General features: G+C 36.3%; 1 protein-coding gene across 2 annotated transcripts in view; it reads right to left on the bottom strand.

The window, feature by feature from the left end:
- Positions 1-16,651, bottom strand: part of NCAM2 (neural cell adhesion molecule 2) — a 470,380-nt gene that overhangs the window by 196,806 nt on the left and 256,923 nt on the right. For both annotated transcript variants that reach the window (XM_006727618.2, XM_031031149.2), the window contains exons 4-5: positions 16,058-16,201; positions 9,205-9,342 (exon numbers count right to left, since the gene is read on the bottom strand). In XM_006727618.2, coding sequence (XP_006727681.1) covers positions 9,205-9,342; positions 16,058-16,201 — 282 coding nt within the window. The remainder of the gene's footprint in view (positions 1-9,204; positions 9,343-16,057; positions 16,202-16,651) is intronic.

The raw sequence follows: 16,651 nt of genomic DNA, 5'->3' as shown, positions 1-16,651 counted from the left end.
ATGAAAATAATGGATTGTGGATCACTACATCAAAAACTAATGATGTATTGTATGGTGACTAACGTAACATAATAAGATAAAATTTAAAAAAATGAAAAAAAAAAACAAGACACATTCTCTGGCCATCTACACTTTTATTGAAAGCCATTGGGCATGATACAAAAAAAAGTGAAAGCAAGGATACTGGTCATAAGTAACTTGCAATATGAATAAAATAGTGACACTGCTTCCTAAGCCATCCTTTAGTGTAGCCCAGTTTGAAGAACAGAACACATTAATGTCATGAATGTAATCTAGACACGAATTGTCCTCAATGTCATTCATCTGCACAATGCCAGATAGTACGTTGATGGTGTCTTTTACTTTACTGATTGATTACATGAAATGCAAAATATTTTCATTGTTGCAGTATCTTGTGTCCTCTATAGATTTCTTGAAATTTTTATTCTTGCTTTGACAAATGGTAGTGTTCACTTCTGTGTTTATTAAGCACGTGTGAGAAAAATTACAAAGACTAATCCCTCCTAACCAGGAGACTGCCATCCAGGGGATGGTTGAGTTCTGAGCCAGGATCTGATTCAAACAATGGGATAATTCTGCCTTCTCTTATAATCAAAGATGGAAAGGAATAAGTTGTAAAATAAATGTATGCTTTTCTACTGCCTTGCAAATATAATATTATGCCCTTTAAGTGTACATAGGAAATTCTGGGCAAAAAAGAAATACAGATTGAAGAAAAGGAAGAAACTATATTAACTATTCACACCAATTATTTATGTTGAGAGGAAAGGCAAAGAAAAATGTCCTTAGACAGATCCATCTGTCTGTCTATCATCTATCTATCTATCTATCTATCTATCTATCTATCTATCTATCTATCATCTATCTGTCTATCAAATGGAGTGGGCAGTTAGCTAGATATAAGCGGAGAACAGGTGCTTTGGAACTGATAAAAAAGGGTGGGAGCCAAGCTCCAAACAGCAGGGAAAGACCCCGGTGGATCAGCATACATTCTTCCCTATAACCCCAGTCCTATAGTAATCTATAGCTTCATTATGATATATTTACATTGCAGTTTTGACCCCTCCTCCCTGTGGGGGAAGGCTGCCATGACAGTTCTGACAAAGACCATGGAGAGCCAAAAACTCCCCCTCCCCACAGATAGGAGGAGTCCCTTAGAAGATTGAAAGCAGCCTCAGTCAGAGACCACCTTAGCTATGACTCATTACATATGCAAACATAAAAAGAAAAGACATCCTTGACACCCTCCCCCACCCCCATCAGTCACCTGCCCGCTTGTCAATCTTGAGAGTATACTTTCACTTTGACCTTTGCTTGGTCGAACCCAAGAACTGAGGCTGGGGAACAGGACTCTCCACTAACATATCTATCACATTTTCTATATTATAGGAATTTCTAAAATAACGTTGGATAAGAATAAAGAAAGAAAAAGAAAAAATTTCTTCCTTATATTCTCAGACTTCTAATCTTTGAAACTTAATGGGATCATTAGGGGTAAAAATACTTAATAATATCAGAAAATATTCTGGTTTTGACAAAAGCTTACTAACTGACTCTTTGGTGAATTATACATTATATATTATTGCTATAAATTAGGAATTTACAGTAATTAAACTGACTTAAACTATTGCTCTGAATGGCTGATTCAATTGTATTATTGATATACAAGAGGCTAGTTCATGGTCTTTTATATTTTTATATATCCTTAATGTTATATAACATTGCATAAAATTTAAAGAGGAAAATTCTAACTTTTCATTTTTTTAAAAAAGAAAAGTACTTTTTCCAATTTTCTTAATTTTAAGAAATGGCTAGAAAATGGGTAGGAATACAAAATCACTGCCTGAGGGCTACTGCATTAACAAAGTGCACTCTCCATTCTGACATGTACTTGCACAAATATCTCTGGCCATTATCATTTACTGTTGATTTTAATGTTCAAAGGAAGACTAAAGACACAATTGCTTTAAAATTATACTACTAGGTGTTTTTCATCTATTCTCAATTGTTCCTGCCTCCACTATCCCAAGGTTGAATTGGCAATTAGTGGATCGCTCTCCACAAATTTACAAAAGATTCGGAAAATAATGAATCATTATACTTTAAAAGAGCATTTTATAAAAATAACTCTCTATTGACTATACTTTAAATTTAAAAGTTATTTCCAGATCTGTCACTTATATGGACATTTTCTGAGTAGTTTTAGAGGGCATTCTACTTAAATAAGGGCTAGGAATCTGATGGGGGAGAATGAGCATGGGTTAGACGAGAGAAATGATTTTGAATTCTCTTTTAAAGAAATGTATCCAAGATTTGGATATCACACAATAATATGTATATGTGGGTGGGTGTATAATATAATTATCTAGTAAAAAGAGCCCAGGAATGTATAGAGAAGATGGCCAGTCAATTTATCAAATATATAATAATATAATAGGGTATAGTAATTAAAGGAAGGCAGCCACTGGAAGATTTGTGAAAAAATTTTAGGTATGTTAGAAAGCTTACTTGAAAATCCAATAAAGAGAAGATGTAAGCACATAAGACTGTGGAGAAATATTTGAGAAATATCCAGAATACATCAATATTTACTAGGTGAGGGAAGCCAGATGATTAGAAATAGAATATGGAAGTCATGTGGCAAGATTTATCTCAAATCATCAACCAGACCTATCTTTGAATTAATTTATCCACATCCTAACTCATTTTTGACACACTTCCTCCAGGCTCAACATAAAAGATACTCTATTTATGTGCAAGGTATATCTTCCTTGTAAGTGTCCTAGAACCCCAACCACTTCCTCTGATCTTTAATTCAACCCTGTGATGTTTCCCATTTAACATATGATTCCAATAAGTTGAGGTAACAAATGCTGTGCCTTTGCTACCTTCATTTTTCAAGACATTGCAGTATGAATTTTTTCCAGGCTACTCAAATGGTATCATTGACCCTAATGTCTCTTGTAATCTCAAAATGGTCAAATCCAACAGATATATTTCAGTTCACACTTTGTTGGTCAATTTTGTTTGCATTTATTATACTGGAAAGCTAGAACCTACAGTAAAAGTCTTCAAATTACCCTTGATTGCTCTAGCCTCTGTGACACACATGTAACACAAAGGCTTTGCTTCAAATAATACCCGATTATTTATCTTCCCCTTCATTTCTGTCTTTTAGCACAGTCCCTAATTACCTCTCACTTGAACTAACTAACTTCCTCTCTCTGCCTCCATCCTTCTGTCAACTTCCTTGCTTTCTAGTTTCCCTGCTCTTCGAAGTGAGCTCATCTTAGCCTCATAGAAGAGAGTCCATAGTCCTCCATGATCTGGCTACCCACTTTCCAGCTGTATCGTCCTCTAACCCTACCATTACTCCTTCCCCAAAATATCACATTCCAGGAACAGTTAAGCTATTGGATGCTTTTTCACATTATACCTCTTTTTGATTTTGCAGATGCTGCTTTATTTGTCTCTCTGTCTCTCTCTCTCTTTTCTACAAGGTAACACCTTTTCATCAATAGATTTATCCCAAATACCAAGCAAGTCTCCCCTTCAGCTACAATAGGTGCCCCTTCTTATAAAATAGTCTGTTAATATCTATAAAAATTGCCCTTAGTATATGCTTTTGTATCCAGCTTCCCCATAAACAATAAAGGACTTTAGTGAAGTTGATTATTTTATATTAAGATAAAACTCTAAGTGCCTTGAGGGAAATGATGCTACATTAAGCCTTTTAGTATTCTGAGCATAACATAGTGTTAAACATATAGCTAGCACTTCATATGCACCTGTTTAATGCAATATAAATTAATATTGAAACTGTAGTCAAAAGTCTTCAGTTGAAACTCCAATATTTTGAGATAAGGTGATAAAAAAAATCATAAGAAATGATCACCATCAGGGGAAAGTAGGATTTATAAGATGTCTGTGTCATACTCAGGGAAGTAATTTCAGAAGTACCCCTGGGTCAGACAGTATTTAATTTGCTTATTTTAAGTAGGAAAAAGCCACTGGCATTGCATTCGTCTGCTTTTCTGTGATAACAAATGACTCTTAAATTTCAGGGCTTAAAAAATGTACTTTACTTCTTTTTTTTAAAGATTTTATCTATTTATTTGAGAGAGAGAATGAGAGACAGAGAGCATGAGAGGGAGGAGGGTCAGAGGGAGAAGCAGACTTCCCCGCTGAGCAGGGAGCCCGATGCGGGACTCGATCCCGGGACTCCAGGATCACGACCTGAGCCGAAGGCAGTCGCCCAACCAACTGAGCCACCCAGGCGCCCCTGTACTTTACTTCTTATTTATGTTATGTGTCTGCACCTGCAGAGCAGCTGGGACTCTGCTGCACCTGTCTTCATCATGGTGTCCAAGGTGAAGGAGAAGTCTCTTCTTGTGTCATGCTAGTTTCATGTCAGAAGGAAAGAACATGATAAAAAACATGTGATTCTTCTAGCAACTTGATTTCAGTCATAGTGTATACTGTGTTTGCTTATAAGCCATTGGCCAGAAGAAGTCTTGTCATCAGTTGGGTGGGGATGCACAACTCTTCCCCTGGAAGCACCATAATCCACATGTCAATGGCAGTGACATATAACCTCTTCAAGGGAGGAGAGATAAGTATTTGTGAAAAACTATACAAAGGCATTGGGAAATATAGTAAGAAAGTAATAGAGGGAGATAAGAAAAAAAAAATATTCCTAACATTTAGTATTATTGGTACCACAGAGGAACCTAGCAAAAATATCCTTTGACTAATTACTGAAACAAAAGGGTATGAACTGGAAGAAAGGAAATGTGAGGGAAAAGTTTTCGAAGAGCAAAAAATAAAAGAAAGAGCAGAACTTCTTCCAGAGCCAAGATTTTACAAGGAAGTAGGGAAATGTCCATAAATAGTTGCCTGGAGCCTTTGGTCAGGATTCCAGTGTACTTGAGGGGGAAGGAGACAAGTAAAGGAGGTCCAGGATAAAAGCCAAATCAGTCAGGATAAAAATCAGTTGCAATTAAGAGAGAGGGCTTACAACATAAGTTGAGGAAAAGGTCATAGAGCAAGTCAAATTTGTCACTGAGGTAAGATAAGATAATGTGGATAAAGCTATTGCTTTTATTATTATTTTTTGCCCCCTTGAACTTTTCATTGAAATGTCTTTAAGAGGTTTTATATGAGAGAACTAATAGGGGGATACTTTTAAGGAGAGTTCAAAATTTAAAAGGAGCTGGTCTCCAGTAAGCAGCACAAGAGTCAATAAGACTGGAGCAGAATGATTTTTCTGGCTAAAGTAAAGGCAGAATGTGAGAGCAAAGCACAGACGAACCGGTGGAATTAGTCAATGCATTCCCTTGACAGGGTCCAACTGCATCAGAAGGGGAATAAATCAATGGTTGATTTTTGTGAACACTGTTATTTTGAGGAAAAGTGGTGCCAGGAATTCTAAGGTATGAGAGTTTTGTGACCATAAAGGGAAAATGTGACTAATTAGAAGAAGTGGAGATAAAGCAGTGTTCGAGCAAAGGTCAGATTAGGATCTGTAGTTGATTCTGTTAGAGGAAATTGGGATGTGGAAGGAGAATGATTTGCCTTTGGGAGGCTCAGTGTGATGCAGACAGAACAGAAAACCGCCTATGTGATTGATTTGAGTGGCACAAAAGAACACAATCCCATGTTATCTACTTGTGAACCCTGACATAATAGGAATAGACATACAGAACTAAATATTCCAGTTTGAGCGCACACCATGATGGACTTGAAGATTCAAACTTTGTTAATTGAAGACACTCATACCCAAAAAATGCTTCCTTCAAAATAAATATAATCATGTATAAACATCCACAGATAAACTAGTATGGAAACAGATTAGGACACTTATTAAATATATTAAGGTAGAAGTTACAATAGCAAAATAGTTAATGAAGAGTGAACATGCTATGTCTACTCAGTTAACAGTTTCTTTTTTTTTTTTAAGATTTTATTTATTTATTTATTTATTTGTCAGAGAAAGAGAGAAAGCACAAGCAGGGAGAGTGGCAGGCAGAGGGAGAAAAAGGCTCTCTGCTGAGCAAGGAGCCTGATGCAGGGCTTGATCCCAGGACCCCAGTGGGACCATGACCTGAGCCAAAGGCAGACGCTTACCAACTGAGCTACCCAGGCATCCCAACACTTCCTTTTTAATATCAGACTTGAGTTACTGTTTTAGTGCAAAAATATGTGCATAATTTGACATACATATAACATATAATAATAAATATTTATATACTGCCTCCACAACTTTACATTAAGAACTAATATTATAATCCCCGTTTTCATAAAAGAACACTCAGCGCAATGATTTGTCTGTGACAAAATACACTTTTATATGCCAACATAAATTATTTTGGAAATAAAGCACAGTAGAAAGTTGTCAATAGTTAAACTAAATAGTGTAAGTTATCTTTGTTTACTGTAGACAATAGACAAATAGTTTAGAGATGCTTATTGGTAATAGAAATAGATGGAGATATATATATATAGATACATACTTCCATTTTAAACCTATTCTTCATGCACTGAAATCTTCCCCATGTGTTGAAGGTCAAAACCTCTGACTATGGTACTCGTAATAAATACTAGACTCTGCACTTCTAAAAAAGAAAAACTTACCCTCTGAAGGCCTGACCCTTTGGCCTCCTCCATGCGCATGTGCAATTTCTACCAGCCTGCCTGGTTTCCATGTCATACTGTCTGGTCTATTACATTATATTATCCATAAATCTCAATTAATTACAGACTTAGAGAAGGAGAGAAAAAGATAGCAGTGTTTTCATACTCTCTTTCTCTTTCAGCATGAACTTTGTGGTCAAACTACCTTTGCTGCAGGTAGTGAAAGACCAATGAACTTTTATTTTTATTTATATTTTCCTATTTTATTTAAATTTAATTAATTAATATATAGTGTATCATTAGTTTCAGATGTAGAGTCCAGTTATTCATCAATTGCATACAACACCAAGTGCTCATTACATCATGTGCCCTCCTTAATGCTCAGCACCCAGTTACCCCATCCTCCCATTCTCCCCCGCCAGCAACCCTCAGTTTGTATCCTATGATTAAGTGTCTCTTATGGTTTGTCTCCTTCTCTGATTTCGTCTTGTTTTATTTTTCCCTCCCTTCTCCTTTGATCCTCTGTTTTGTTTCTTAGATTCCACATATGAGTGAATCCATATGATAATTGTCTTTCTCTGATTGACTTATTTCACTCAGCATAACACCCTCCAGTTCCACCCATGTTGTTGCAAATAGTAAGATTTCTGGTTAAAATTAACAAGTCAGGAAACAGCAAATGTTGGCGGGGATGCAGAGAAAGGGGAACCTTCTTACACTGTTGGTGGGAATGCAAGCTGGTACAACTACTCTGGAAAACAGTATGGAGGTTCCTCAAAAAGTTAAAAACAGAGCTACTGTATCACTCAGCAACTGCACTACTAGGTATTTACCCAAAAGATACAAACATTGTGATCCAAAGGGGCAGCTGCACCCCCATTTATAATAGCAATGTCCACAATAGCCAAACTATGGAAAGAGCCCAAGTGTTCATCGACAGATGAATGGATAAAGAAGATGTGGTATACGTACACAATGGAATATTACTCAGCCAATGAACTGTCTTAAATCTATATGAGATTCCTAGTGTTCTCCAGTCTTCAAGAAACTGGACAGATAGCTCATGGCAGGATGGGGATAGGATACAGAAGAAAACACAGATTTATTTCTCCATGCTTGCCCTAACTCATAGGAAACATGTGGCTAACTCCTTAATTTTATATTTTGTCTACTCTAAAAAGAACAAATGACATTCTGCTTATAGAGTCCTGTCATTATAGTTATCACGAATTTGTTATTATTTTATTTTAATTTCTTAGAGTGGAAGGGGCAGAGGGAGAGGTAGAGAGAGTATCTTAAGCAGGCTCCATGCCCAGCACAGAGCCTGACATGGGGCTCAATCTCACAGCCCTGAGATCATGACCTGAGCTGAAATCAAGAGTCGGACGCTTAACCAACTGAACCACCCAAGCACTCCTAACTTGTTATTTTAAAACAGAAGAAAAAAGAAAAGTGCATTTGTGTAGTGTTACTACTAGTATTTCCATATGGCTAAAGCATAGGCTGCTCATGGCTGAATGTTAGGGAAGAGGGCTGGTGATTATAAAAGGCTTCCTATGCCAAGAAAAGTGGTCTTGATTTTGTCTTGAAGGTAATGGGAATCATTGACAAATTTTACTATTAAGAGGCTGGATGGAGAAGAAGTTGAAATTATGAGCCTGAGAGTAGAGGAAACAACTTGTAGCAATTCAAGAAAAAGAAAAAGAAAAAACAATTTGAAAGGGCTGCACTCCTACAGAGGGCATCATGGTAGAATATATTTGAGAGTTGTTAAAAACATGTGGTACACATGTCATTTACAGATTAGATTACCAAAATAGAGACAACTAGGATAAAGTTAAAATATCTTCTGGGCGGGCGCCTGGGTGGCTCAGTGGTTAAGCGACTGCCTTCGGCTCAGGTCATGATCCTGGAGTCCCTGGATCGAGTCCCGCATCAGGCTCCCTGCTCGGCAGGGAGTCTGCTTCTCCCTCTGACCCTCCTGCCTCTCATGTGCTTTCTCTCATTCTCTCTCTCTCAAATAAATAAATAAAATCTTTTAAAAAAAAAAAATCTTCTGGGCTCACAGAATGTCATGTTAACACAGGCAGGAAATAAAGCAGGAGAAGCCAAGTTTGGAAGAAGAGATATCATTGTGATGCCATAAACTTAGTTATTAATCTCCTTGTGGAATCAATTATTAACTTTAAATTTGAGTAAACCTACAGAACTGTTAAATGGATTAGTTTAAGCAACAAGTGACTCATGCAATTTAAAAGTAAAATCTGGTATGATACTTTACTATGTTTCACTTGGCATTCTTTCAACAACTACAAAGCCAGCAAAAGGCAACTACTCTCTTACAAGACTCTTTGTAAAAAAAGATGGTGTTGAATAAGCCTCAGATCCTGCCCTTGAGGCTATACACAATGTAATAGACACTACCACTGAGGTAAGGAGATTTCCTCCAGGTCGAGAAGAGGTGTATTACAGTGCTGTATTTGCATGGCTACAAATAAATATATTGCTAACATGCAATAATAAAATTGGTACAAATTATTCTCTGCTTACCATTAACAATAACGATGATATCACGGAAGTCAATTTCTCCCCTAGCCTCCACTCTTCCTTCACACCTGTATATACCTTCATCACTTTTATTGATGTTGAGAATCTGCAGATTATTGTTGGCTAGCATAGCAAAGCGATCTGGAAAGTAAGCAAAGGGGAGGAAATTATATCAGTAATTGAAAGCAGAGTCCGGTGTGCTCTAAATGGCTAAGAGTTAAAATATGGCACTTGTCTGACACTATCAAACTTTTCATCAACAAACAAATTCAAATTTGAAAGTAAAATGTAATTTCATGGCTTCAATTTTTCCACTCCACACTGTCTTGTTACACCTTTTTTCTAAAACACATTCAAGACTTTATTTCTACATAAAATGCTTAGGCTATTATTTTCCCCTTGGTACTTTGAATGCAGAAATGATACACAAAAGAACAATGCTGCGAGATTAGATATTGCAGACACGAAGACATTTTGACTGCAAATATGTAGCAACTTGAGTATGGAAAAGGGTTAGAAAATTGATTGAACAGCCTTCCTCACACAATAATTAAACTAATAATTTTGCATACTCTGAAGAGTCAGCTAAATGGTACAATAATATTCAAGTCACATAGAGGACATATAAAATGGCCATATCTCAAATTTATTTGAATTTTTTTTTCTAAATGCAGATAATCCACTTTAGGAATGAACAGATTAGACTTAATTTTATTTCAAGATTCCACCTTAGGTGTGAGTATATGCACATGAATATACATTAAAAATAAGCTGTTACAGGGCATGCATTAGTTGATTGCTTAAGATAATCTGGCTAGCCTAGGCACCATCTCAACCTGACAGTGTTTCCACAATGTCTGGCCTGAGTTTTTAATAATCACAATTTTGTTGCAGTGTTAAGACCTTTTCCCTTCTTATCAAATAAAGAACAGTGTGACCTCTAGTTCTACTTTAAAACAGGTTGCAAAAGCAATATCTTCAATTTCATTAATTAATACATCATTGAACATCATTTATTTGGTATGTACAGTATTTGAGATACTCTGGTAAATAAGAAAGATACATCCTCGACACCCTTGGACCTTTTAGTAAAGTAGAAATGCCATTAGTTTAAGGTGTTCATCTCTGGGATATTTACTGTTATACCATTAAAGGTTACTTTTTGGACCTATTCCAATGTTTACTGCTCTTCCCCTATCTGCTGGTTTGATAGGTTAGGGCAAACATGGAAACCACATGAGAAAAAGATAGAGCCTCCCTCAGTCTAGAGTGCTGAATGTATGCATGGGGTACAATCCTACCCCTACCCCTGCTGCCAACCAGACTTTGTGTAACTGAGAAATAAACTGCTATGATATCAGGCAGTTTGGGGTTCAATTCAGATTTGGAGTTCATCTTCCATAGCGAGTCCTTAATGCAATTCCTAAATGCCATGCCAGTTCTAGTTTGGGCTACAAATACAAACAGGAGAGTGATCAGGCTATGGGAGGATTATGCTTCCTATAGGTAAGCAAGATGTAATTAACCAAGAGTGGAAATATGTAGATTCAGAGGATCCCAGAAATAGAAAATATTGATTATAAAGCAATGGACATGATTTTCAGCTCAAGAAGTACAGTAGCCCTCCCCCACCCCCCACCCCACCCACAGTTTGCCTTCTGCAGTTTCATTTGCCTGTGGTCAACCGTGGTCTGGAAGCAGATGATCCTCCTTCTGTCATTTTATCAGAGGTCAATAGTAGCCTAACCCTGCATCACCTCATTGCATCTCATCGCCTAGGCATTGTGTCATGTCATAAAAGGAAAAAAGCTGAGTACAGTACAATAAGCTAAATTGAGAGAGAGTGGCCACATTCACACTTTTATTGTAGTCTATTTGTATAATTGTTCTATTTTATTGTTAGTAATTGCCGTTAATCTCTTAATTTATAAATTAGATGCTTAAGGTATAAATTAAACTTTATCATAGGTTTTTTTTTTTTTTTTTTTTTTTAGGAAGAAACAGTATAGGGTTTGGAACTATTTGTGGTTTTAAGCATCCACTAGGGGTCTTGAAATGTATCCCCTGTGGACAAGGGGGGCCTACTCCACAGCTTTCCCATCATGTTTATTTCTTCTTTAGGTTGACCCTAAGAAGAGAGACACAAATGTTCATGAAGATGCTTTCCCCTGGTAAATTTTCCTTTTCTCCAAGAAAAGCCTGGAGAAAAAGAATCTGCAAGAAATTTTAAATTTAAACTCACAAGAAGTCCTGGAGTAACTCAGAACTTATAGAAATTTAGAATGTTTCAAGGTCAATTAAAAGATCTATTTAAGGGGCACCTGGGTGGCTCAGTCGTTAAGTGTCTGCCTTCGGCTCAGGTCATGATCCCAGGGTCCTGGGATCGAGCCCCGCATCGGGCTCCCTGATCCGCCGGAAGCCTGCTTCTCCCTCTCCCACTCCCCCTGCTTGTGTTCCCTCTCTCGCTGTGTCTCTCTCTGTCAAATAAATAAATAAAATCTTTAAAAAAAAAAAAAGATCTATTTAAGCATGTGGCTGGAAATTAGGGTGGGAAGCAATTACCAATTTAAGAAGTTCAAATTTAGAGAGGGCTGCACATAATCATACCTTGATCACCATAATATTATATTTTTAAATTACTAAAATATGTATTATCCTTTAACTCTAATGTTCTTTAATGGTTATAGTGTATTTAGTTAAAAACTAGTAAGGGGAAGAACTATTTTAATCAGGAAGGCAATACTTGATATTAAAAGGAAAATAATTTGAATGCATATAACACATAATTTGATGGGAATAAATCAGTGTTTCTTCTAATTGTAAAATTTTAGTTTCAAACGGCCATTTTAATATATTACTTCTATCGGCTAGGAGAAAACTATTAGAATATTAGGAAATCAGTAGTTACCTGCTAAATCTAAATACATATCGATGTTTCTAAACAGAAAACAAACTACATGAAAATCACATGTCAAATTCTAGGTAGATATGTTAAGTCCATGGAATGATGTTAGTAAACTATCAAATGGCAGAAAACATTTGAAGAAAGCACTGCTTCAGTCAATCAGACATAATTATGGATATTAGAACTATTTGATTATCAGAGATTATTTGTTCTCTCAATTATACAGAACTTTAATTATTAAAACCCAAGTTTTCATTATTGCATTCAGAAAAATAAATGAAATAAAGTAATACTCAATAAGCGATCTGCTTTATGCTTCTAGAGACAGATTTTTTTCTAGCCCTCTTTTCTTCTCATTCCCCAGCCACTGATGGTTGGTCTCATTTACTCTTTTGGCTTCAAGCACCATCTATATTTTGAGACACAATTTTTCTTCAGATCAGGCCATTACATGACTATAAAAGTGTTTAACGGTAGACCAGATATAGCTACTGAGAAGGACTGTAAGTACTTTAAAATCAGTAAATTTAAAGTTTAGTTTACTATCTCCACCTGAAATTTCTCATATGGTCTCTCCAGTTCTGTCTTCACATGTCTTTACATTGAACTATATGCCCAAGTCAAATTCCTTGAGTCATCCTTGACTTCTCCATCTCCCTCCATCTGCATATCCAATCAAACCCCATGTCCTGTCACTTCCCCCTTTATCATTACTTAGTCTAAATCTTCTTCTCCTTCAGCAATTATTTCATTAGGGTTTGAACTGTTATCAGTGCCTGGAGTTTTGCTTTGACCATCCAATTCATTCTCCTCACTGAAGCACTAATAGCCTTCTCAAATTCATATCAGGTCATGTCACTGCCTTGATTAAAATCCTTTAGTGATATTCCCTTCGGATAAATTCCAGATTCCTTTGCAGAGATGTCAAGGCCATAATGACTTGGCTCAAACTTCCTTTCCAGTTTCCTCTCTTATTAATCCTTTATGATCAATCTTGGTTTGCATTTATCTATTAGTATAAGTATTCTAGTTGCACTTAGTCATAAATTCTCATTATAATGAACTAATTCTATTTTCTGGAAAGCACCATTCATGGTGTCTTTCACCTCCGGGCCGCTGCAGATGGTGTTTTCCCCTCCTGAAGAGTCCTCACCACTCTTTGCCTGGCTAACCCTTTCATATTTAAGGGTTACTTCTCTCTTCAGTGGGCATCTTGGACACCCTCCCCTGCCCTAACTAGGTGAGAAGTTCTTTCTTTATCATCCTCTATCATTGCACTTTCCTTCTCATAGACCTCAGTATTGCTTGTTTTCACTGGTTTCTTTATTAATCTTTTTCTGCTAGATTATTAGCAGTTTGAAGGCAATAAACTTGTTTATCTTGTTAACTAGGACTACCCACCATCCAGTGTGCTAGATGGCATATACTAGGTTTTCAACAACTAGTTAAAAATTGAATGATTTTTCATACTGGAAGTAGATAACATAAAAAAAAAATATTGAACAAGATTATTTTATCCATATTTTTTGATGCAAACAGGGTACTTCACTGGGCAATGATCAAAGCATTTAGAATATTTTAGAGATAACTTTCAAACTGCCTGACATTGAATGAGCATCTACAATAGCATACCCTTCCAATCGGGGTATTCAATTTTTGTAACAAAATGTCATCTTTACTCCCTAAATGTTTGGATTTTCTAGCAGATGGATTCCCTTCAACAAGCAACATGGAAAACCTCCACTTCAAATGTCCTATTGGAATTTTAATTATAAATATCTGCCATAGCTACCAAAAGCATGGCTAATAAGATGGACATTTCCAAACCTTCATTATATCATCTGGAGCCTGCAAACTACTCATGTACCACATTAAGGCTTCAGAAAGTTACCTGGACACACTACATTATTCTAAGTCCCCTTACATGTTCCTTTCATAGTTATAAACTTAATCTTATTCCATTAGTTCTAATAAAGGGGCCATCAGGTATAATCAGGTGAAAAATATTATTTCTTATAAATCCATTATCAATGTACAAATTGTTCAACAATGAACTATGTGGTGAGTTCCTCCAATATTAAAAGGTTAGAAAAGTTTGTCCTTCCTCACAATTCACTTAAATTCTTTATAGCCTAGAGTTAAAAAGGAAAAATATAATTATGTCATTTTTCTTCTTTGCTTTCCCTTCAACTCAGAGCTAGGTTTCATGCATACTCTAGACTAGTCACTTCCCCCTGCATTGGATTTTTTTATTCTAGTTATAACCCAAGTGCTTATAATTCTGGTAACACTGATTCTCAAAATTTAAAAACTCAGTGAGAGGGAAGGAGAAAGGTAAATGTCATTGTGTTGAGAAACTGATATATATGCAAATATTATTTAATTCATTCATTTAACAACTATTTATTATGTGCCTCAAGTCTTATTTGAAACTCACAACTATTGTTGAAAATGGTGATAATAACCCACTGTTTACAGGGAGAGAATCTGAATTAGATACAGATCGGTTAGAAAATTCAAAGCTTCCGGGCCAAGGAAAGGAGTAGAGCCATAATGGCATTCCAGCTTCAAATCATCTCGTCCCTGGATACTGGGAAAACATGTGAGTTGTAGCACAGAGGAGCGCTCCTCCATCACCATCACACTTGACTATCAATTTCTGCTTTGAGGCTTTTGTTCTCTGTGTCTTTTAAAAACTATAATTCATTTCAAAACCTTCATGTAATTAAGGTTTACAATAAACCAGATGTACACTTGAAGCCTAAGATGAGGCAATCTGAAAATGTTTAGACATTGTCATCTAACTGCTATAAAAGAACTGCCTTTTCTTTACTATTGAGGGAAAAATAGCTGAAAATACATTGCACAATGTACTCATGTGATGTGTTAATGAAATATAAAGCAGTTATCCTGAAATAAAATAAGAGGAAATAAAGTATTATTTCTCACTAACTTATTATAATAGAAAAAAAGAGAGATAGTCAATAAGTGATAAGCGCTGAAAATGCTAAGATGAGAAAAACTGCCTCAAAATTTAAAAAATGTCTATTAAACATGATTATGATATGTTCTCTGTACATATTCAAAAATAGATACTATATGCTTTCTCTCCTTTATGCTGTAAGTTTTAACTCTTAGAAACACACAATGGAATCATCCAAGATGGAAAGTATTTGAAAAGATTGAATTATTTCATAACGCTCTGCAATGCAGGTGCATTGAAAAATACTCTAAATTGAAAATGCTCCCAATGCACAATGGTAAAGTAGCATAATGTAAGCAAATTATGCTTTCAGTTTCAGATGTCATATTATTCTGGAATTTTAGCTCAGTCTGAATCAAAATTATGAAGACAATTTGAATGAATGTACTTTTCTATTATCCATATGCACCTTAGCATAATATTTAGAACATGTAGGTGTTTTTGAAGGAACAGTGCCAGAGTAATAAACAAGGTTCATATAGATATTATTTTAAGATTACATAGATGAGCCCAGGGGATGATGTTTGAACTGTAACATGTAGAATTTGAATGCATCAGGACTGATTCCTTCATTTACTTATTATCTTTATACTGTTTGTACAAAATTTTCTTGAATAGGATGGGGTCAGCAAACTTTTTCTGTAAATCTCCAAATGATATGTATTGCAGGCTTTGTAGGCCACACCATCTGTGTCACAGCTGCTCAACCCTGTCACCAAAGCGGCCATGGACACTGTGTAACCGTCGGGTTTGGCTGTAATCTCATGACCATACAAAGACAGTAGGGGGGCAGTCCGAGGTCCGTGGTTTGCCAACTCCTACTTTAGAGCTGTAAGGTTCTCAAAACAGTTGTTTGATGCTTGGGATCCAAAAAATAAAATTTCTATATGCAGTCAGGTAGATTCAGTATTTTTAAAAATTGCAATATTATGAGAACATATAATTTAGGGAGTTACCAAAATACTAACTGTCGGAAATAGCGGTGACTTCCTCATTATGATACAACCAGCTGACAACAGGGGCAGGTGAGCTGCTAACTCGGCAAACCACTTCCGCATCCTCTCCTTGTTTGAATTCTTGAGGTGATACCACTTCTTTGAAAGTGAGTTTTTCTGTATCAAGAAAGTAAAACAAACCACAAAAGTATTATTGCTCACTTCTCCCGGTAACATATTCCAAAATATGTGCTGATTGATGAGATGATAAAATCATTAGTTAACTCTAGATCTTTTAAAACCTTAGGCCAGATAACATAATTCCTCTACTTGAGAGCTTCCCATCTCACTGAGAATTAAATTCAAAGTCCTCACAATGCCATACTAGGTCCTGTGTGAACTGGAATCAGCCCCACAACTCTGATCCCAAGTTCTCTCTTTTCCTAGTCCCTGTGATCCAGACAAACCGTCTTCTTCGCAATCCCTTGAACACTCCAGGTTTGTTCTCATCCTCGGGCCTTGTGCTCTTTTGAATTCCTTCAGATTTCTGCTCCACCTTCACAGATAAAATAACCTTCCCCCTTCCCAATTCAACTCTCCCTCTCTTTACCGCACTAACTTTCTTCA

Source organism: Leptonychotes weddellii, chromosome 1 (genome assembly GCF_054177405.1).
Source record: "Leptonychotes weddellii isolate Sample4059 chromosome 1, ASM5417740v2, whole genome shotgun sequence".
Lineage (NCBI taxonomy): Eukaryota > Metazoa > Chordata > Mammalia > Carnivora > Phocidae > Leptonychotes > Leptonychotes weddellii.
Note: the sequence above shows the minus strand (reverse complement) of the source record. Positions and strands in the feature narration are given on the sequence as shown.